This window comes from Maniola jurtina, chromosome 5, assembly GCF_905333055.1.
Source record: "Maniola jurtina chromosome 5, ilManJurt1.1, whole genome shotgun sequence".
NCBI classification, from domain to species: Eukaryota; Metazoa; Arthropoda; class Insecta; order Lepidoptera; family Nymphalidae; genus Maniola; species Maniola jurtina.
In genome coordinates, this window is record NC_060033.1 from 10,947,661 (window position 1) to 10,972,479 (window position 24,819).

The 24,819-nt window shown below is 36.0% G+C and overlaps 1 protein-coding gene across 3 annotated transcripts in view; it reads left to right on the forward strand.

Moving 5' to 3' along the window:
- Positions 1–24,819, forward strand: part of LOC123865246 (transcription factor AP-2-epsilon) — an 80,279-nt gene that overhangs the window by 17,179 nt on the left and 38,281 nt on the right. For 2 of the 3 annotated variants that reach the window (XR_006795945.1, XM_045906189.1), the window contains exon 2: positions 8,766–8,886. The exons of the other annotated variant lie outside the window; for it this stretch is intronic. Coding sequence is in view for 1 of the 2 variants with exons in the window: in XM_045906189.1 (XP_045762145.1) it covers positions 8,827–8,886 (60 nt within the window). In the remaining variant the exon portion in view is untranslated. The remainder of the gene's footprint in view (positions 1–8,765; positions 8,887–24,819) is intronic. 3 annotated transcript variants of the gene reach the window in all.

Here is a 24,819-nt window from a genome sequence, read left to right on the forward strand (position 1 = left end):
TGAGTTCAAGAATGATGGTTTATGAATTAGTTTTATTTGCTGCGTAATTTTATTTTAGCTAGTTAATTTCGTTTTTGTTAGCTCTTTTTGTTAGTAGGTATAGATAGTTGGCTCATGTAGACTATCTACATGAACTACTCCAATAAAAAAAAAAAATTGAAAATGCTCTTATGAGACCCGGCTGTGTTTATTGTGGGCTCTTCTCAGACCTGGGCGCATATGGAACCCTCGTAGTTTTAGTTTTAAGTTTACGTAATTAATTGTCACCCCTAATTAACAATCAGAAAGAGTACAATATAACATAGTAGGTAGGTACTTAATTTCAATATATGATTTGACTTGATATTGAGGAGCTGGTGAACAAAACTGTTACTATTTATACTTAGTCTCACATCTGTTCACTTTTAATATGTGTTGTACCTATAATTGTGTGTAAATGGATATTCATTGAACCGTCTAATTGTGCTCTTAGATGCCAAATACCTATTAAAATGCCAGTTAAAATAAAATTCTCTCAAGTTAATTGTTTTTGTTTCCATATGGATAAGAATAAAGGAGCGGCACGGGACCAAATAAGTTAGTTGTTTTCGTTGTTTTTTTTTTTCGATTTTTGAGTTACAAGCTACGATCGGGAACGGCAGTTATAATGAAACGAGTAGTGTCACAGGTTGAGCTACGATGCTCTTGTACGGTTTCTTCTTATGGCGGGTAATTATTATGGGAATAGTTTATGGCTCCATATAAACGTGTGTAGGTACGTTACATATCTACTTACTTACCGAACAATTTTAATAGTTACTACCAGGTAAGATGATGGTAGGTTTTAAAATTACGATAGGTATATGTCATTATGTAGCTCCAAGTAGGGACAAATGCACACAATGACCTCTACTAGTATACAAGTACGCTGGACATGCGATAGCCGACCTGTTATTGAAACAACTTGATTTTTGCTTCCATGCATACTTACAGACCTATGTATGTATGACTAGAAAATATTCAATTTAACTTTAGTAAGTATTTTGTAATGACTGTACTTACATACCTGACTAAAAAAATGCGCGTACCTAGGTACCTATAATAGATATAATATCTAATCTATCCAGTAGACAGATACCCACTACAACTTGTTTGTTTACACGAATCGATCTTTTACTTTTTATTCTACTTAACGGTGGTTGAGTTAACAAATCATCATAGGAACACATTTAGCCATTTTTCATATTCAACTTTTTCTAAAAGCAATTTGTTTCAAGCACAAAGCCATTGTGAGTCCAATGAGGTCGGGCATATCGCTTTTCTAACCCATAAACGGAATTTATATCTGACATTATTCATACCTTCCCGTCCGGTTGTTTTCCTAATTAGAACTCCATTCAACGAACCCCATTAAAACTCGTCTAAATTAAAAATCGAATAACTTACTAACTAGATGTATAAATCACGAGAAAGACAATAAAATATATTGTCCAGTCTGACAATCGCCCGAACAATAAATAATTAATATAGCACTACGCTTACCGAGTAATTAAAATAAACTAATTTCTAAATGCGAGTGGCCAGTGTTTTATGAATCAATGGTTGTTTTTTTAGTCTGGCAACATTTCTCATTCTCGGTCTCGCACTGACAGTTCAGTTGACGGCGTTCTTTTTTTGAAGTGCGACCTCGCAGCGGGTCGCTGAGCAACCGTTGGGATTTTAAATTATCTCAATTTAATTTACTTTCCGCGCTCTCTTATTTAATGATGTTGCTTAACGTATACACCTTTAATATTCCATTCTTTTATTTATTGAAATACTGTAGAGTGTATGAGAATCAACTTTAATAGGAAAAAGGTAGATAGCTACCTAATATAGGTAAATCATCACGAAGGCTTAGCAAGTTAGCTGTTGCTCTTTGGTTACACATACTTAGGTAATATTATATCCAAGACAAGAAAAAGACCTCAACCTGCAAGTAAAGCATATTTTGTAATAACGATTAATACTAATGTGCGGTTTTGCGAATCCGATATTATTTTGTGGTGCCTGAATAAAATAACAATTTGGTGAAACCCATAATAGCTTCAAACAAACAACTTTAATTTACCTACAGTAGGTAGATACGTAGATAGGTATATGCTTACGTTAAATCATTTAATACCATAGCAACCATTGATTTGCAATCCTAGTCATGATCTCCGAGAAAAGTTCTCGCAACTAAAGATTAAATAAATTGCCTCTAATCCCCCACTCAATTATCCTATGCTATATGATTTTGAGGTTTCCCCTAAATTCCTTCAAAATCCTTTCTCACGCTAAACAAAATTTCAACTCTCACGAATCAGTCTAAGAATTTTTATTTGGCAACACCAAATGATGAGTAAATCGGCACAGATAATAACAACCTGCGAATGGAATTTGGAAAAAGAATCGGATTCAACCGCGTGCACGGTAGCAATAACGTGCAATTTAAATGTTTCAAATTTCGAACACGTCCTTTTTTAATTTGAATTTCGTGCGCACATGCAGCATTATTGAGATCAAAAATGACAATGCTATTTTTTTTTTTCAAACAAGATGATTAGAGCTTTTTATTAAGACTTAAATAAGGTTATGCAATTTAGCCGACTATTCAAACTGATCGGCCAATCGCATTGAAGTCAATCCTGCGTTATCTACTGCTCATAATAAACGCTGTTTATATACTTGTACTTAAATACCAAAATTCTTTTTCTGTCGCTTGCAGAATATTTCAAAGACCCGCACGTTTTTGGATGGAACATCCGTTAGGCGGTATATTCATTTTGTTCTTAATATATAAACAAAATATAGCATATATACCACCCGGACAGTAATAACGAATTAATTGGCATTTCATTCATCAAAACCGGCTCAGTATTTTCGGTGTTACGGTGGAACATACATAAATATAGACATACATAAGTACTACGTCCCATGTACGTTCATTTCAGTGGGCCGCCTCAGCAATACATCAGGCATCTTGTTGTAACCAGGTTATTTACAGGTTGTAACCAGAACGCTAGCAAAAACTTAGCGTTATTATTACACCTACTACGTAAAGAATCCAATGCTAATAACTTTTGCCTTATTTTGAAGTTTAAGTGATTTAGATTATTTTTCCTGCAATGTATAGCGTGCAAAACTAGGGGTCAATGCCCCATTTATGATGCAGCATTGAACCCGAGTGGCCCACGTACGCAACGTTCGTTGTTCTCTAGCGTCAGTCACATGTTTTATTTGCAATATAATATTGTGAACTTTTAAAAATATAGCATTTTTTTCTTTTTGTGGTATCTAATCATCAATAGGTACTATTACCTGTCTTCGTCTTTGCAAGCATTCTGGTTACACTAGTATACCAGTCAGGTTGAGGGTAGGCTTGTGCCATTTTGCGCGACATTGCTCGTTCTAGTAATATTATACCTATTATTTATAGATCTTCGTCGTCGTCTTCCAAAATTCATAAAATCCATGTCCGCTGTTAGTTTTAGTTTTGCAGTTAGGTAAATGCCCTATGCAACCTTATTGCACTCCCTTCCCCTATTGTGTGTCGCCGCTCGAATTCTACCAACGTTGGTGAGATGTGAAATCTCATACTAAGCATTCGGGTCGTGACGGGCGCACGAGCGGCCCGCCTCGCCGTAACGCGGTAACCTCACGTATTTGTAATTACACTGAAATTCCTGCTGCCTTTATCGTTATCGTTTATTACAGTAGCTAAAGATAATAATCAATAAAGAATTACTTACACATTCTTAATTCTTTCATTTTGAAAGAAATAATTACCGACAGTCTGTTGTACCTAACGTCTCCTCAGACTAGATAAACCATGTACCTACTTAGGATGCACTTAGCTTAATTTTAAGTTGACTAACGTCAACTTAAAACTAAAGCTAAGTATTATGACGAGTACCTATAAGTATATTGAAAAAACTCGATAGACGTTAGGGTCCCAACTCCAAGATGCTAGAATAGTGAGTTCCCACTTCGCATCAGAAAACGTAGCGTTGGAAGACCCCCTATAAACTATCTGACCCGTCCATTGTTACTTTAGCGTCGCAACCCGTTGCGCTATGTCGGTTACTATGTTTCTTCAGCGTATGATCACGTAGGTCGTAGATAAACTCGGAACATATTATTATAGTGCGCGACAGGTTGAGATGGTAAGCCGGGATGAGGACGCCCCGCACACCCGTACAGCCCCCGCGCTAAACGATAGCGTGGGTAACGTGCGGGTGTGCGGGGCGTCCCTCCCGCCTCATACCCCGATTGCCATGTTGATCTATCGCGATAATAAAGTTTGGTTCTCATTTGAATGCCTACTATAATCATTCAAGCTGAATGATACGTTTTAAAAACTAATATCAGCTATGCCTGTTGTTTTCCAGGATTTCCGTTAAAATACTAACTTCCAAAGTTACACGATAAAAACAAATGTTTAAAAAACTAAAAACTACTGTATAAACTGGTTATTTTTACGGGTTGGCAAACCATAGACACAGGTATTAGTTTCTAGAACGTGTCTACGAAATTACATCGAGTTTTATTGGCTGATATTCAAATGAGAACCAAACTAAGTAGGTATCTGTACTAAAAAGAGCGAGTGACGGAGAGACCGTCCGAGGCTCGTGCCGAAATCACGATAGAACCATCCACAATAAACCTACTTACATAATCATAACCTTTAGAATTATAATCACTAGCTATTATGTGAAAGTAAGCAGTAATTTTTGTTAGAACAAATTTGTGTTACAACGAATCTTGAAATTAAATAAATGAGTGTTGAAACGAACTCAATATCATCATAATAGATGAAGTAGGTATTGTTTTAAAAAAAAATGTCCCACTTGTCTAATATTGCCCTTTCTACTCAATTTTTTAAATATCTATCTATAGTACCAGAAAGGTTGAGATGGCAATCGGGGTATGAGGCGGAGGGACGCCCGAGGGTTAGCGCGAGGGTTGTGCGAGTGTGCGGGGCTTCCCCACCACGGTTGCCATCTCAACCTGTGGCGCACTAAACCTACCTACTTACTAGTAGCACCTAGTAGTCTTGCACGGTCATCGCTACCCGGTTCGATTCCCAGTTAGATATAGGTATTACCTATATTATTATCTAGATCAGGTTTTATGTTTTTTTAAACCAACTTAGGTCTGGACGGCTTCGCTTGGTTGGCTTGGTTCTCACGTTAAGAAAATAATTTTCTGCTGCGAACACCTTAGTCTTATCTTATCACACTTATCACACCCAGTTTTCCACCCTGTTAATACTTATCTTTGAAAGGTACCTATGTTATGGTGAAGTCAAAGTCAAAGCCAAATTCAAAATCATTTATTCAAAGTACTTAGGTACAAATTGTACTTACTCCTTTTGATGGTCGAAATTGTTTTTGTACGATATAGTGGTGATAATTAATTACGTAACTCAAAACTAAAGCTACGAGGGTTCCAAACGCGCCCAAGTCTGATTAGATAATACCTACTTATCCATGAGAGGTTGCTAAGATACCTAATACTTATCCATGACTAAAAATTGGGCATGGAATGTCCCTCTCTTCCATAAAAGGATACGGCCTCATGCACCTTTTTAAATATAGAACGTCCGTATAAAAGTGGGACACCTGGCAACACTACACGTCTACGTCAACTACACGACACTCGATCTCAGAAAGGCAAAGGCATCCATCATACAGCCACGCCCTCGGCAACGCTTAACCGCGGCTCGATGATTAAAATCTAAAGCCATCTTAAAAGCATTTAGAATATTGTTACTAGTGAAACAATGAACTTGTAAAAATATTGGCTCTTTAACTACTATACTTACTTAGATAAATAATTGAGAATATTATTGGGACGTAATAAGAATATATAGGAAAAGTGCCTATATAATATGGGTGTATCCTCATTAATAATACATTAAATAACGTATCTACCTTGATAAGGAATCTAGGCATATATAAAACACTCATATTATTTAGCTAAGTATATTTATGTGATTAAAATAATTTTGGAAACAGATTTTTTCTTAATTGTGTCTGACAATCATAACAAAAATGGAAACAACTGATAACTTCAAGTTTTGTTCAATAAAAAAGGATTAAATCACGAAATCAAACTCAGCTTTTTGAATGACGAAAGTTATATTTATTAAAACTTTAAATTGGTTGCAATACGTCATGTTTTTAAAAATAAAAATTACTTAAACTAAAAATTGAATTTTGAATTTCTGTTTTGTACCTACCACGTATCCAGAACCAGATCATTCATTTACTTAAAAAAAAAAAAACAAATCACTGGCAATTTAATACAAGCCTGAATTCAAAAAAAGAACGGGCGGGATGGAATGTTGAAATGAACGGGGCTACCAATTTTTAATACGCATTTAGAATTTTCTATCAAAAACAATCACTATTTTTTAAGCAATAAACTCCTCTTTCCTTTAAACGGAATGACGAGTTAAGGCTATTTTTAATTAAATTGGAACGCTTATTGACTTCCGTTTTTACATAAATTACTTGTAAGCTTACGTGGCCGGGAATTGTTAGTTAAAGTTGGAATTTGTTAATGAACCTCTCGTACTGTTTAAAACTATAAGATATGCCCGCTAGTTCACCTATTGTTAAAGAAGTTTAAAAATAAAGTACCTAGGTATCAACTTTGCGAGACCTTTGTGATCTGAAGAAAGTCGCTTGCAACGTTGACAGTTGACACCTCGGATCCTCCGTAGCTGGATCGTAGACGATCGTAGCGGTGCAATAAGCACTTATGGGGTATGAGGCCCAGGGTTCGATTATCTTCACGGCTTTTTCTCTACCTAGATAAGTAAAGCTGGGTATTCTTATAATTTTATGACAATGTTTTTACCTACACTTCAAGGAAATTATTTAAAGTACACACAAATTCTTCATGATATAATTATGCATCCATATAAAATATGCGAAAGTGTGTCTATAGGTATATAGAGGTAACTTTCATCTCGGTGTCAGATAGGCTAGATTTTATCCTAGAAAATCAAAGAGTTTTCAGCGAATTTTTAAAAACCTAAACCTACGTGGATGAAATCGTGTTATTAGTTATTTAAATATATGCTTCATTTCAATTCAAGCTTGACACATTTCCATCTTAGACTGGATCATAGCTTATCATTATATTATCACAGAATCACTACCTTTATATACCCCTATTATAAAAGCGAAAGTGTTTGTTTTTTTATGGATGTACCTATTCAAAGACCTGGAGAGTGACATAGGCTACTTTATATGTGAATTCCTTTCGGATATCAAGGATCAATCGAGGTTTTTGAAAACATAAACTCACGAGGACAAAGTTGCGGATTTGATCTAATAAAACTTTAGCAAACCGTAGTCTATGGGTACCTAAGTGCGAGAATTGAAAAATTGCTTTCTGTGAAAAATCGCATGTGAAGAAAAATAATAATTCTAGCACATGAAAATGATTGTAAAGTTGCTAGAATGCCTATCTCTGCAATAAAGCCTCAATCAAGCAATCATCATCGCACTGATTAGGTATTTTCCTTCGATTGCAGATGAGATCGTGGTCAAGCACGAACCTGTCATCAATAAAACGCCTAACATGATTACACCCTCTGTCAATGAAGCGAAATTTTCACAGCTCACATTAATTTCAGGACGAAAATTATTACAAATAAGACGCGTAAATCATAACTGTAGCTACGTTACAATGAACCATAAAACCTTTACGAAATGCAACGCATGTAAACTGTTTAACAGTCGAAAATAAACTGAATCTTTGCAGAATAAAGTTCAGATTTGTATGGACTGAGGATTTTTTTTTAATGTTGGCCGGCGATCGCCTGAGGCCTGGCACGGGCCGGCGCGGAGTGCCTAGAAATCTTAACATAATCTGTGCTCGCTGCAAGCTAAAAATAACTGTCATTAAAATAGCCTCTTTTTATAAGTTACCTGATTTTTTTTCTCTTCATACTTATCCACCTAGCTTAAATACTGAGGTTCATTTAGGTTTCATTTTGGACATAACTAAGTAATGTCCCATCGGGATCGTAGCGAAAAAACAAGTTTTTTTTTCTTAATTGCCTAGGTACTAAATATGCTATCACTGCTTTCAGTTCTTCTTATAAGCTACTAATATAAAAGCGATTTTTGCTCGTATAAAGCTTCCTAGTCTGATCAGTGACTACATCCTTGTTGTTTTAAATGTAAGCTACATAAAAGTATCAAAATAAAACCCAACCACTCAGCAGGTACTGGCCGCCATCGGAGGGATAAAAGGCGGCAATTAACTCGTCAATACAGCCCGCTATCAACCATCGCCCGCGCTTACGAAGTTTCACTGTTAGGTCACGCGTGGACGTGAATCAGAGCTTAGATATCTCACAATAAGCTCTACATAACATACCTACTACCTGTGCATACAACAGTAAAATAAACTGACTGTCTGATAATAATCCATACTCCACATGACTCTACACTAATATTAAGTACTTATTAGGGAAATGCGAAAGTGTGTATATGACTCTCTGTAACCTTTTCACGGCCCATCCGTCCGTTTTTCACGAAATTGAGTACTGAAATACATAAACATAGGCTGACATAGGCTGCTTTTTATCAATTATCAAAACCTTCCCCCATATGGAAGAAGTCACGGACGTCTCTAGGATTCAAAACTACACACTTTAGTGTTTAAAATAACTATACTTAATATTATATTTAGGTACAGTTTTAATATGAATGGCCCTGAAAAATATTTTATTTTGCAAACAGGTAAGCTGCAAGAAGAAAATCTTCTAATTGATGACCGAAATAAGGAAACTTTCCGAAGAAAATGACTTTTCGTTGTGTGCCCGCATTTCAAACTGTGTCTAACGACAGTAACGCCACCTGGGTAAGTTCATGTGAATCACTTTTGTACAAGTTACGCTATTACCCACTAGATGGCAATATCATATGAAGCCAAGTAATATGTTAGTTTATTTCAGGTCTTAATGTTGACGATGATTTTTTTGACGATAGACTTATTGTAATTAAATCACATTTAATTTAATTTATTGTGTAAGCAATGGTAATTTTACTTTAAAATTTGAATACAATGACATCTATAAGTCTATACTAGTACTAACCAGTACACAATTAAATTATGATACTTCTACTTCACAATAGATGGCGTTACCAATTGTAATTTAAACTGACGTGGTTTTATAAAAAAAAAAAATTAAAGCTATGATTAAAAAATCGTCTCACCATTATCATATCTTGACGTCAGTGTACCTAATACATTATTTGGGAGCTTTTATTATTTGACTTTATTTACAAAAGGGGTCAAGTGAAGCTCGGTATGAGGTGAAGTACGTAAGCTTTATGTAGGTGTGAAGTATCGATAGACAAACTTGACAGAGGTATTTTGGTTTTGTATGTTATGTCGTTGACCCATCGATCTATGCGTTGACCCTTTGGTTGACCCACGAAGACTTGTTGACATGTCAATAAGAATAACAAGTCAAATATGAAATGATGACCCCCGCCCACGAATTGTTTGTTTTCAAATTTTACCGGTTGTTACCTACCTGCCTAGCCTACCTACTTAATAAGGTAACATAATAACGTAACTAACACTTTTGTTATAAAATATCTCTTTTTCATATTATAAAATTGCTCCCTACTTGATAAGTAGGTGCAGATGGGTACCTACGTACCTACATAAAAGTAAAACATGTTTTTTAAAGCTGATCGGGATTATGAGGAATATTTTTGATAAAAGAAACATCTATATACTAATAAATAAAATTAGAGTGTCTGTCTGTAATTTCGAAATAACTACCGCATATTAAGGTCATATGGTTATTTGAACGATACTATAACTGAATCACACGTTTTTAAAATTTTTGTCTGTCTGTCTGTCTGTCTGTCTGTTTGAAAAGGCTAATCTTGGGAACGGCTGAACCGATTTTGACGGGATTTTCACAGATAAGTAGAGAATTGACCAGGGAGTAACATAGGCTACTTTTTTAACCGACTTTCAAAAAGGGAGTTGTATGTTTCTTTCTACCTATGTATACCGAAATCTCCGAGTTTTTTGAACCGATTTGCGTCATTTCTTTTTTTAAATCGATAGAAGAACGTTGCGACATTGTTTCATAAAAAATTTGGAGTCCAACTCTTCAATCCTGATGCTGCAGGGGATCTGACCAATCCACGGGGGCGAAGCTGCGGGCATCAGCTAGTAAATAATAAATGCAAGTTTACACAGTTTGGTCAAACCTTTAACACACGTTTATTTGCGGTCAATTGGAACTAAACGAATTCTCGGTAAAAATTCGATTGAAACGCGTTGAAGTCTTTTCTAAGAAAATGTCAGTCATGCATTGCTACGAAGCTACGAAGTCCAAGTAATATTTTTTAAATTATATAAATTTATCTTCACATTATGTATAGGTGCTCAATATACTTATCTACTTACATCCATACTTAATATTATAAATGCGAAAGTGTGTCTGTCTGTCTGTCTGCTACGTTTTCACGGCCCAACCGCTGAACCGATATTAATGAAATTTGGTCATGACATGCGATATATCCCGGGGAAGGACATAGGTTACGTTTTATCCCGGAAAATCAAAGAGTTCCTACGGGATTTTAAAAAACCGAAATCCACGCGAGCGAAGCCGCGGGCATCCTCTAGAAAAGCAACGTTTAATCCCCAGAAAAATTGATTCATTTTCCACTCATTGAATGATATGCATGCATGGATATATTATTTCCGTTATAAAATAGTGTCTTGGACTGTAGTAATAAAATGATGTGATGTTTTGTATAGTGGTAGTTTATCTAGCATTCATTATAAAGAAAATAATTTGAAAAAATTATGATTTTCGTTATTTTTGACATAATAATTTAATTTTATTGACGTCACCTTGTACAGAAGGCGTTTAATGACGTCACAAGGCGTAAATGACAAAATATACGCTCTCTATTATGTATAACTAGCCGATGCCCGTGACTTCGCCCGCGTGGATTTAGGTTTTTCGAAATCCCGTTGGAACTCTTTGATTTTCCGGGATAAAAAGTAGCCTGTGTGCTAATCCAAGATATTATTTATCTCTATTCCAAATTTCAGCCAAATCCGTCCAGTAGTTTTTGCGTGAAGGAGTAACAAACATACACACACACACACACACACACACACACATACACACTCACATACACACAAACTTTCGACTTTATAATATTAGTGTGATTTGATGCTAATTCTGAAGTTAATTCAACAATATTGGACACTAAAAAAGCCAATGAAAAAAAAGCTGACCACTGTCCGCTCGTACCAGCAACGCAACGTCAAACTATGTACGCAATCATTTCACACGCACACACAGGTGCTGTTTACGCGACCTACTTGCACGCACACATGCACACGCACAATCAAACTGGATATAATATGAAAGGAGTAATGTTATAGATTCGCGACGTGGTGCGCGGAGGAAGCTTTTTAGGTAAGCTATGCGAAAAGCTCAGATGAAATTCTTGTTTAAAAAGCTCTACATCGTGTTATTCGTTTTCGATGATTTTGTAATACATATTAAGTCTTTATTGGGTTTTCTTCCTAGATAGATATATGAAGCATTTTATAGAGAGATAAATGTAAGTTTGGGTGTAGGGGGTAATATTTGGAACTGAATGATCTGATTCTGAAAGCTTCTTTATTGATAGATACTTGTAGCAAAATTATTCCCAAGTGCTATAGGCTTTAAATTATAAGTATCACGCGGACGAACTAAGAGGAAAAAGTTAATATGACATAAATTATAATTAATTAATTAATTAATTTATACTTATTCCGTGGGAATTTCGAAGTTTACAATGTAAATGGTACCTCTGTGGCAAAATTTTAGCTTTCTAGGTTGGATGTTGATGCGTCTGTTTTAATTAATCAATCAGCTTGTTTGCGTCCACTGCTAGACAGGCCTTCCCGGGAGCGCGGCACGTCACACGGTCCTCCGCCTTCCTCATCCACCCACTTCCCGTTACCTTCATACCTTCATAAGGTGGTCAGTCCACCGGTTTGGAGGTCGGACGGAGTCGGGTAAACGGACTGTGGAGGACCACAGTCCGTTTACCTTATCATAAAAATGTCTAAAAGGATTTATTTTCACATAGTCTAGCCACTGATATAATTCAGTGTAACAGCTATAGACAACGGATGAAAGCTATATTTATTACAACTATTAAGCTGTCGATGATGGTCAATCGAGAAATTTATCGCATTCCCTGGCCTATACTGCGCAATCCCCATCTTTATCATGTCCGGCGGGCGCGCGCGCGGCGCCCACTCCATGTGATAGCCTCGAGCGACGCGCGCCTCACGTGGCTCGAGACGCGGGAACATTCGAATTTCGAATAATTACTTTTTTTTTCTTTTTTTTTTGACTGAATTTTTTTTTGTGAATGAACTGTGTTCGATCGTGTCGCATTAGTTAGGTAATAGATTCAAATGAAGTTTTTATATGTTATGACCAAATCGTGTTCGTATGAGTGATCGTTTTCATTCTTAAAGTAGATTGTTTATATTAAAATTCTATGATACATATTTACGGTATAATAAAATCAGTCGCGTGTTGTCTGGTTTTTTGCTCGGTTCTAACGTAATGACATATTGGATGAATATCTATCACTGACCTCAACTAATACAAGTACGCTGGACCTGCGATTGCCGACCTGTTTTTGAAGCAACTTGGTTTTAGTCACTTTGGCGCTGATAGCATCAGTGAGCGTCAAGTGAGCGTACTCGGAACTAACTGTTAGCGATGAGATATCGGTCAACATAATGTCACCACGAAGACAGGCAAAGTGTCAATTTTAATTCCCGATACACGGTGGAGCACGGTTGAATCGGCACAAAAATGACTTGTCATTTTGTATAGCACACCGTTTCCAGCGTAATTGTATAAGTTCATTTCAGTGATATCTATTCTAATACCGAGATGAGTAAACAATAACATCATTAGCTAAAAAGAGATGAGCGTGCATACTAGAGGAGGATAGAGATAGTCATCTTTTCAAAGAAAATAGAATTCTCATACGAATCGTAATGGTACCAATAATCGTGTAAAAGTTCACGATTGCCCAACGCGGTAACAATAGACCGGCCAGCGACGCTTGAGCTTGAGCAAATCTTTTCCAATTGGAGCTGATAACTGAAACCGGAGGTCAGAGTACGTTAGTTGTAAATAGCGGTCATCGCGGTACAGATAATGATCTGTCGATGATTTACGCCGTGTTAAACCGACAATGGCCCGCGATAACCCCCAGCCGTTCAATACAATGTGACCAATTAAATTTGTCGGCAACATGACCAAAATTAACGAAACCAACCTGCCCGACATGACGGAGCAAGAAAACCTAACAGTCGACGATATTTTCAACGAAAATTTGATTATCAAAAGCAAGCAGCTCGATTACACCGAAATAGAAGAAGCGAAGTCAGCGAATAAAGCTAACAACATCAAAGTAATCGGTCAAACGTTTTTGAAAAGAAAAGCAAAGCCATTTGAAGCCAATACAAACTTTGGTTCGGGAAAACTTGTTCAGCCAAACATAAACATAACCATAGACAAAGATTCCAATAAGACCATAAGGTTAGAGTTGCGACATCCAGACAACCAATGTGTGATCACGGACTATAAAATTGATGAATGCGAGGAAAATGGCGATGCACGAACAGTATTAGGGCTTGAAAATGAGGCCTTAAATGGATATGCTATGAAAAATAATTTGAGTTTAGATAGTGAAGAAAGGAATCATGAAGACATTAATCTACAGGATGGAGACTTTGCTAATGACAATGATGGAGATGATAAAGTGAGTACTTATGTAAATTTAACGCTATCGCTACTTCTAGCCTGCGCACTGCTTCATCCTAAACAGCACTGTCAGTTACCATCAAGTGAGATCGCATCGCAGTCAAGCAATAACTAGAACAACCACCCCATTCTGTAAGAAAAACGTATTATTCATCGTAATCATAATCGGTAGCAACCTAAGGTTCTGACCCTTGATTGGCTGTGAAAAATTTAGACAGCGAATTTGACCAATCAAGGGGCGGATTTTGCTTTCGATTACGATTACCATGAATACGGTTTTCTTGCACAATCGGGGGGGCAGAAAGTTATAAAATTTAGTTGAATTAATGTAGTCTTTGCAAGTAACATCGTAAGCTCTACTTTTACAGAGCCCTCAAAACCCATAATGGCCTGCAATTTAATAAAGGGTAAAGGTAAAAGTTTACATAAACGTATTTCTTTGTAGACGCAAAGTGCTTTCGAACTGACCTGGTAGTTGGTACATTGCGATTCTGACTCAATTGATACTGGAGAGTAGAGCATAATTATAATTCTCAGAATATCTCTTGAAACCTGTTTTCATTAAAACATTCTTTCTTAAGGTTTATGTTTTCGAAATTTTGTTAAGGAAAAGTGAATTAAAACCTGACGAATATTTTTATATTAGGTATGATATGAGTAATAAGTGATAACACTAATAAGTAATAATTTCTATCTACATGAGTACTGTTGCTCTCCTTTAATGCTGACCAAAAGCTAGCGTATGATAACCTCTATAAATTGAGTTTTCAATTGAGAAAAATTTATGTTCAAATAAGAATAAGTACCTACATCAAAAATAAGTAAACAAATTGACTATCAATTTATTTATAATATATATAATATATTGACTATCAACAAATCAAAATCAGACTATTTTCTTAGCGTAGATCAAAATTCTAAATTGCCGAATTATTTTCACATGAAAAATAAATAATGATGGCAGTAACTGTGAAAACGATTCTCTACGAACTATCCGCTATTTTAGCTATCGCTCACAATTTCACAGAACGCGATCTAAATCTACCAATAAGATGATATATTAATAAGTAGCTTCTGATATGCATCTCAAGTAAATCGAAACTGTAACTACCTACTGCTAAGGAGTAGGTAGTAGCTATTATATTGTAGTACGCGACAGGTTGAGATGACAATCGGGGTATGAGACGGGGGGACGCCCTGCACACCCGCACGTCACTCGCGCTCACCCGCAACGGGCTTAGCGCGAGAGCTGTGCGGGGCGTCCCTACCCCGGTAGCCATCTCAACCTGTCGCGAACTATACCTACCTACTTTACAGAAGCCGTAACAGGCTGCCGGTAAAAAGGTCAGAATGAACATAAGGTCAGGGCTTTGATCTACCGCGAGCCGACTCAAATAGATACACATACTTTATTAGGAGAAGGGAAAACAATAGCTACGAGTGAAGTGTATGATTTAATATGGGAACATGTGGCCTAGTTGTAACAGCCGGCCTTCTATTGTGCAGGTCAGGGATTCGATCCTGAGCACCCATCTAACTTTACTTGCTTTAACGGTGGAAGGAAAACATCGTGAGGAAACCTACCTGTCTGAGAGTTCTCTAAAATGTTTTCAAAGATGTGTGAAGTCTGCCAGTGTTGATGACTATGGCCTAACTAAACCCTTATTCTGAGAGAAAAGCGGTCCTCAGTAGTTGGCCAGTGATGGGTTGATAGGTTGACGATGGTGACGGTATCAGTCGATTGCGTTTGTTAAACAACCATGACGGTATTATAGTAACTGAATGGATCAACTTTGGAGGTCCAAATTAGGCCTTTTGGATTCCTTCGTGCCTTGGAGAGCATGTTAGGCCGTTGTCGGTCCCGGTTATTATCATCAACACCTGATAATACCTACATACGGGAAATTATAGATATGTGTACGGTGTACCAGACTATGAGAGATATGTATGTTACACTGAGACGCTCGTGTGTGTGGTAGGCTGGTTGCGGATTTTGGTTGAGGAAAAAAGTAATATTGGCGTAAAAGATCAGAAATTCAGCCTGACAACCGCAACCCGCACCTTATTCCAAGAGTTATCTTAATCAAGCGGTTTATTTTATCTATAAAAGTAGAAATCGATGTAATGCAGGTAGCCTATAAAAATAATTCCAAGAACACTTAATTAAAATATAGGTCAGTTTTTTACATGTTTTATTTTAATCTATGTATGAGTAGGTACAGTATGTTAGTTCCGCGCCATTTCGCTGTAAACATTCGAGAGGTCGGTCTGGTCTGCACAGATCCTTATCTCGTAACGGATCTGCGGCTAATCTCTTACATCTACACGATCGGTTATGAAACCCATAAGAGTAAGTAGACTTTGAAATTGGATTCTTTTTTAAGGACGTCGATTACTTTTTTTAATATATTACAGATATCGCCAGAGATAAGCTTCAGGAACAAATATATTTTGTTAACTTTATTGAATAAAAACCAGAGAGAATATTGGAGGTGATTTTCAACCACAATTGTTAGGTATTTTTATTACTGTCTGCTTCATTATGAATTCTCTTCATGGTATCAGAGGACTCTCCATCACATGCTCCATACATACGTAGTTTCATTCTCATTTGAATATTAAGCATCCAAAGCAACATTTTAGAAACTAATATCTGTGTCTGTGGCTTGCCAGATTTCTGTAAAAATATCTAATTTCAAAGTTGCACGGGTTTAAAGATTTGTATGTGAATTCTTCAGTGGATCTAGAGTGGGCAGATAACCTTATCATATGCTCCCAATATTTGCGTGTTGTACAAAATATAATTTATAAAATTGTAAAAAAATTATGAAAAAATCATATCAAATTGGTAGTTGCGTAAAGTTTACATTGGTTATTAACATGTATTTCCTTTTATGGCAAGAGTGTCAAGACTCGAAAGATAAGCCTGCAAAAAATGTTGATACCGCTATAATTATTTATCTGCTGACGTCTTTAAAAAATCTTTTTTGTGTGATATGAAAAATGCCATCATCAAATGGACCCACTAACGATCAAGTTAAGTTACATTAGTTTTACGTCTTATCCAGATATAAAATGTCTTTTAATTAGCTAATAAAACCGTACGCATGTTATCATAAAGATAAAGCTGATCACATATTAGGAGACGACCTGCATGAACCGCGACCCTTACAAGAGGTGCAAGATCGACCCTATTTTATGTTATTATAAGTGGCAAGTGGAACCTTGTACCTGCGCAGTGAGTGGATTTATCGATCTACTTGATGATAAAAATTAGGGGTGATGGTGTTGGTCAGTCAATTTTCCGTTTCTTGCTATGCAGGAAAATGCACTACCGATACGCAGACATTTATCCCATCAAAGCGTCGTCCAGAGTCCTTTTTATCCCCTGGTCTTCATTATCATCATTAACTTACGCCAAAAATGCGAATGACATCGATAGACACATTTGAAATGGACTCGTGCTGCTGCCTGAAATATAGTATATACGTCATGCGGCTTTAGCGCTTTTGCGGCCCTTGTGGCAATGAGCGATCAATTTAATAAAGCGTAACCCACGCACGCCTGTATAATTTATTACTGTCACTTTGTTGATAATAATTCTGTTTAGTTATAATTCTGTTAATACGCTATTTGGAAAGTCGTTTAGAAGCATTAGAAGTTGTTTCGACGGACACATGTAATCAATTAGTAAGACAAACTTTATTTTGTGAATTGCCGCTATTGATTTTCCTGCTCTTTATAAAGCCTGTCATGATGAAGGCTTGAATTACCTATATTTCAACACCATCACTATCAACGAATGACCGAACCCCATGACCTGAAGAAGGATATAGGTACATAGTTATGTCCACGCGGCGCAAGATTGTGGCGCGTGGAAGTCGCTACAAGAGAGACCTTATATGTCCTGTGTCTAGCCGTAGAAGTCTCTGTTGATAATGATGATGATGATCATATAGTTGTATTTAGGTAAATATAGCTAAGCTGTGATAGGCAATAGCCTAGTGGTTAAGACATTTGGCCTCCTATTAGGGGGGTCCGGAGTTCAATCCAGGGCACGCACTCCTAACTCACTTGCCGAAAACATCATGAGTGAACGTGCATGCCTGAGAGTTCTCCATAATGTCCTCAAAGGTGTGTAAAGTCTACTAATCCGCACTTGGCCACCAAACACGGTCCTCCGCCTTCCTCATCCACCCTGAGCGGGTGGATGAGGAAGGCGGAGGACCGTCTTAACCACTAGGCTATTGCCTATCACAGCTTAGCTATATTTACCTAAATACAACTATATGATCATCATCATCATTATCAACAGAGACCTCCACGGCTGGACACAGGACCTAGGTCTCTCTTGTAGAGACTTCCACGCGCCACAATCTTGCGCCGCGTGTAGATAACCATGTATATAATATGTAGGTACCTATACATAATATGTTTAATTCATGCTCGGTTAGTATGGATATCAACTACTCAAAGATTAAAACTAATAGTTCGTGACACACTGGGCAAGAACAATAACTCATTCTGTACTTGCAGTGTGACAGATTGTCAGATTGACATGACGTATTGCGAAACACTACTGTCAATTGTTCTGTAATCCATATTGGAAGGTGTTGCGAACTATTGCAAACATTATCTGTGACGAATGCCGTTTTAATTTACTGCTCATTAAGATTACAAGATAATAAAACTATATAGTTTTAGACTTAAGACTTTTTTTCTTTTTATTTCTCTAGATATTTAGTCGGTTTGGCTTAGTCGCTATAGGTGGGCCAAGGGCCCCAGATCGAACTTCGGGTTTTACATTAAATCAACTAAGTTATAAGTATCTAATATTCTTATAAAAACAAGACTTGTTCTGACTGAATGATCTATCCGAACCAGTGGTAAATTATTTTGACGATTCAAAAGCACTTGTAAAAGTCTAATTGAATAAAAATCTATTCTATTCTATTCTAACACAAATCCAACCGATGGTGCTAGAAAACTTGAAATTTTGACAGTAGGTAGGGTATTTTTATGACGCGACGTAGGCACTTACTAAAAAAAAGTGAAGCCAGCTGGGTCACCATTTTTTTTTTCTATGATTAGATAAGAAGGTATTATAATTCAAGTGTAGCACAATAATGTAACGTGTATGTGTTCTTTATTTTTCCCTGGTATATGAGTACTTATAACAGATCGATTTGTATTCCTATATTAGTTTATTAGATACCCATTAGTTGCAACAAACATATAAATACTAGATTATTTTTCTCTACAAAAACTAAGTGTATGTATAATTATACCTATTTATATAAATATCACGCGGTTTGTGTCTTTGATAAAATATCATTTGTTAATATTGATAAAGCGGCAACCTTTTGTCTCGATCACTTAAGATTACCTTAACATATCTTATCATAAATTGCAAGAATATTTTATGCACAAATCGGGCATAGCCCATTGGTTACATAACATAACATAGCTGTTATACCTTCCTACTGTTTGTTATACAGAGTATTAGTTTGTAATAAATAATATAATCAATGAAATGTTTGCATTCACTGGCGATATCAAAGGTATAACATCTAATCTAGGTACTTAAGTCAAAGCCTGATGAGTAAAAATTTCTTATATAAAATGATTAAATAGTTGTGACCTGCTTGAACTTCTACATTGACCTCTGCCTATAAATCAAAATTTTCTGGGAGTAATAGTACGTAATATTTAAGTTAATTATTATAATTAAAAGGTGTCAGACAAATAAATAATATGGAGATGTAAAAGTATAAAAGTTGTCCACTACATTGATGTGGCGTATAATTCAGGTTAATATGAACATAAATCGGTGCGTTCATTAACAGGCACTAATTTGCGGTGATAGTCGATAAGAATGAAGCAGTTTGTTTTAACGGGCGTGTTCTCGAAATCTGGCATTAAGTCCAGGTCACATACAACGCGTGACGGTTGTTGTATTAACAAGTGACGGCAGCGAAATAAAAGAAAAATTTGTGTGTATCGAAAAACGCGTAGTTTACGTAGTCGTGTAATACACTGCACTTAAAAGTTACTCCAAAAATGAAAAGTAGTCAAAACCCTATTGCAAATGTAAACATTATTATAGAGAGATTCAGGGACTTCGTCGGTGTTGGTGTTAGCTGGCGGGTGTGCTCTGCCTTTTTCGAGTGTTTTTTTTTTTTTGTTAAAACTAACTGGAAAGCGCTCAAACGTGCCGTGCGTATGTCGGCGAGCGCCAGCACAGACGAGGTCCATACTTGTATAGTTTAATTAACTTTTTACAAATAACTACAAACTTGACATTGGCTAATCTTTGTAAAGCCAGACGAGAGAGGAAAAAATAAGGAGATTCATTACGCATTCGACCTGCATGCTGCTGCCGTCTTAAACCGCTGCTTTCACGCGTTGTATATGACTGCAACTTTATGCTAAAGGTATTCGATTGCGTGGATTTTACACGTAAATGCGTGTTTACACTAATGTTATCTGAATGTCAGTAAACGGTTTTTGCACTGATTTATACAATTTGGGCAACAGAACGAATGCCCACTATATTACTATTTATACGACGTATAAATTGGGGTCAGTTTCAAAATAATTTCATTCAAGGTTTACAGGTAGGTACTAAAGTGTTATCGTTTATACTCATAATAATGAATCTTGCAAGATAATCCAGCAAAAATATATTACATTTTATCTTACAATATAGCTTCTTATTTATCTTTTAAGAAAAATCTTTTCAAAATGCTAATTTCGGTAAAAGTTTAAGCTTGTAGAGGTTGTGCTACGCTTAAATGCATAAAGGGATGACTTTATTTATAAAAGGTTACTTCAACTTCAATGCAGTACTGACAGTTGGTTCTAGTATGTAGGTATACTTATTTACAATTGATTTGTGTAAAGTCGAATGAAGGTGGATTCCCATTACACCATGCAAGACCAAAGGACAAAACTATTAATATAGCCTTGACACAGGCACGGCTCGGAGTAGTTTCAATTATTTAAAACTAGATGAAGCCCGCGATTTCGTGCACGTAAGTTTTTTTTTATGTAACTCCTTAATTTTTCGAAATAAAAAGGACTTAGCCTATATTTGTTTCCGGGATGCAAGCTTCTGTACTAAATATATATGATGCCTGCGACTTCTTCGATGTGGATTTTTAAATCTCATGGAAACAATTTGATTTTTGACTTCCCCGGAATTCAGCTATATCGGTACTTACCAAATTTCATCAAAATCAGTTAAACAGAACGTCAGTGAAAGGTTAGACAGACAGACAGACAGACAGACACATTTGGAGTTATAATAAGTATGGATGTTTTAGTTTGTTTCACCAAGTCGACAAGTAGGAAGATAAATAGGTTAGTTTTGACTCGAGTAGAATTCATCTGATGTAAGTATAATATATGTGCAATAGTTGTCCAAGTGAATTTGCCGCCTTACTAAGCACAAAGCCAACTGAAACGGGGTCGAACTCTCAGCTTATACGCAGTAAAGTTAAGCGCCCTCTACACTGGTGTCGATTCTGATCTCTTTCTCTAAACTTCATTTAGAATATATGCATCTTTTTCTTTTTAATATTGCTAAAAAAGAACGGAAAATGAATTTCAAATTAAAGGCTCTAAATTTTAGTGCTACTCTACAAATTTAAACACTATCCTCAAGAATCGCGTAAATTAAGTTTGTATGTCTTTTTCTTATTACATTGGTAAGAAAAAGATGTGAATACCTACTTTAAAATTTTGTTGCCATCAGAATCAATAGGTTTGAACCTATCACAGAGATTGTTTTGGACGTTATTTTCATATTGTGAGCTTTTCATTTTCTCGCAGAGACAGAAATCTTTTTATAAATTGGCTACAGTATGATGTCTGTAGAAGATGATGCCAAACGATATGGAAGAGGGCTGACCTGGAAGGGGTATGGCAGTTTTTATCAAAACCGTATCTCTTTGGTTTCATTGTACCGGAACGCTAAATCGCTTGGCGGCACGGCTTTGCCGGTTTCTTTCTGCAATAGGAAACTTAAAAAAATCTCATTGACAATTTCGTCAAGTTAGTATTGAAGATACAACAAACTTTCTAGCTTCCTACCTAATATAATCTTAAACGAGTCTATGGGCGGTTAGCTTTAAAAAAATGATAAAAGATGAAAGTAAAAATCCTGAAGTTGCTTATTAGTTTATATTTAAGCAATTTACGTAGAAGACCCACTTTTGCTTGTCAATTTATCGCGGATGGCTGTCACGTTGTATGTTATTTGAAATCACTTCTGTACCTCTTGGGCTAAAATAATCCTGACGCTTCAATTATTAAAGTATATATTTCGCATCTTAGTCCAATATAATATTATCTCATATACTAATTTAATTAACGAAAATCTTGAATGCAATCAACGACATTTTGTGTGGGTTCAATTTTCTGAAATAACAATTACACTTAGTAGGTACTTACCCACATTATAAATGCAAAAGTGTGTTTGTTTCTCCAATCACGCCGCGCCGCAACGGAGCAACGGATTGACATGATTTTGGATGGAGAGTATATTATAGGCTATACTTTTTATCCCGCAAAATACTCAAAGAGTTCTCACAGGAATTTTTGTAACACTTTCGCATTTATAATATTATTTATTAGTACCTATGGATTATGTATTTTTTCAAAAGAGAAAAAAAAACATCCAAAAATAGTTGCGTAAAAGTCTTACAAAATACACCTTGTGAAGCTTCTCCTTTTTGGGAGTCGGTGAAAAATATTTCAAAATTCCACTCCAAAATAAAGGCACAGCGTAATAATCAAGTCAAAATTATAATTAAACATAAAAAGCATGTTAAACATAATAATTTTGGTATATAAAAATACTTAAAATGACTCATTGTTGATTCCGAACCTTCAACAGAAATTTTAGCCCAGGGTTGTCCAAATGTACATTGCACATAATTTTTGCGTACTACTTATGATATTGTGCGATATGGTATGCTCCGTGGCCTGTTCTAGATATTTACTAAGTATGAAGACTGCGTCTTTTTCCTTTTATGTGAATTCTAGAAAATTCAAAATCTAGTTTAATCTTGGTACCTCTTCCTATTTTTGAAGATTTTAAGTAAGTAACTGTATGTTTACTTATATTTTGTATTTATTAGGCAACTTACATAGCATATTGTTTCCCATTTTTTTAAAACCAATATCGCGTCTGGATCTTCAACCCTGTATCTGAATAAGTGGGAGTTGCCAACCTTATCTTAAAGGAATTCCTCACGCACCTGTATCGAAAATCTCGAATTTCATGCCTCCTATCTCGCTTGCTCACAAAACAAAATTATCTTGAAGCCTTTTCCATATTAATTGACTGCTAAAGCTGCGTGCAGATGATGTCGAAATATGGTGATCAAAGATTTAATTTAGTCCTTTTTATAGGTATTTAGTATTTACCTATTTCGTTCTTCAAATCTACGTGTTTATCCAGATACTTCCATAAATAATGTGACAGTGAAATCTGCTACAAAGATAGCATACATAGGGTACTTCTTATCCCGCAAAATCGAACAGCTCCCACGGGGTTTTTGAAAAACCGAAACTTAAGAGGCGGAAATCGCGGGAATCATCTAGTTAATGAGAATAATTATTATTTACGTTTCTTATCGTAGAGACAGGCTTTATCCATTGCAAAGAATTCTTACTATTATTAGTTCACTGTCGAAGTATGTACATAATATTTGACCTTCAGTTACACCTCCCACCATGTTAAAACTGCCGTTTAGATGAGACTACAAATCTTAGTTCGTAGCCTATTAAAATGGATAAAATTAATATCGTTTGGCTCACTAGAAATATTGATGGATTAGAATAATTGAATAAGGACATATATGAAACATGTGCACCATGCCTTACGAAGTAACGACAGTTTATCTTAAATTAATTCGGCCTACCCACGTCAAGATAAGCTAAGTTTTTTGTTAACACCTTGCGAACGCGAAGTTTATAGCTTTTGTGCCACCGCGCTTATAAACAGAATTTATTGTTTTCGCAGTAAGGATTTAACGGTTTTTTTCACACTTTCTAACACTCGACACAGATAAAAGAGTTCATAAATATTTTTTTGTCTTTTGTCGACTTTATATATTATGTTTGTTCTATTCCGATAAGCTTATCTCTATATCAAACTCGTATCATAGTGACATAAAATAAGGCAAAATCGCCAGTGTATCCACAGCATTGCATAGGCTTCCTATAAATATTTAGTTACCCATATTCAAAAGAAAGACTTTCCTATTATGTGCATGCCTGGGGCCTTATGCGTATACCCCTTGTCTAAATCCAAGTGCACGCAACTGGACGTCGCGTCTGTCTGTTTGAAGGCATTAATCTCAAAAACGTTAAACCGATTTTATTAACGTTTTTATCAATTATAATTATAGTCTCTCTTATCAATAATTGTATCTATAAAGGTAGTAGGTATAGGTTCAAAAACCGTGCAGTGATAAAGTAAAATTAGCGATTTTTTTTAAATTAATTTAATACATGAATGGAATATGAATTGAATACTCTTATTTCATGTTTATAATACTTTACACTTTTTTATCCGAAGTAAAGAAGGAAATATAAATTGTCAAAATTACCCTTCAACAAAATTTTCATCGGTCCATAAAAGCTTTACGTAAGCCCTACAAAGTGACTACCAAGCTTTTACGTAACTACCAAAAAAATTTCTGCCGGTCAGAGTTGAACGACCTGTCGCCTCGAATATGTGTCAAGCGTAAGTTGACGGGACAGTTTTTTGCTTGTAAAGTTACTTATGCCCTATGTTGTGCTTTAAGTTACTTATAACCTGTTTTTAACCCCCGACCCAATAATATGGGTGTTATAAGTTTGACGTGTGTATCTGTGTATCTGTCTGTGGCATCGTAGCTCCTAACCTAATGAACCGATTTTAATTTAGTTTTTTTTGTTTCAAAGGTGGTTTGATC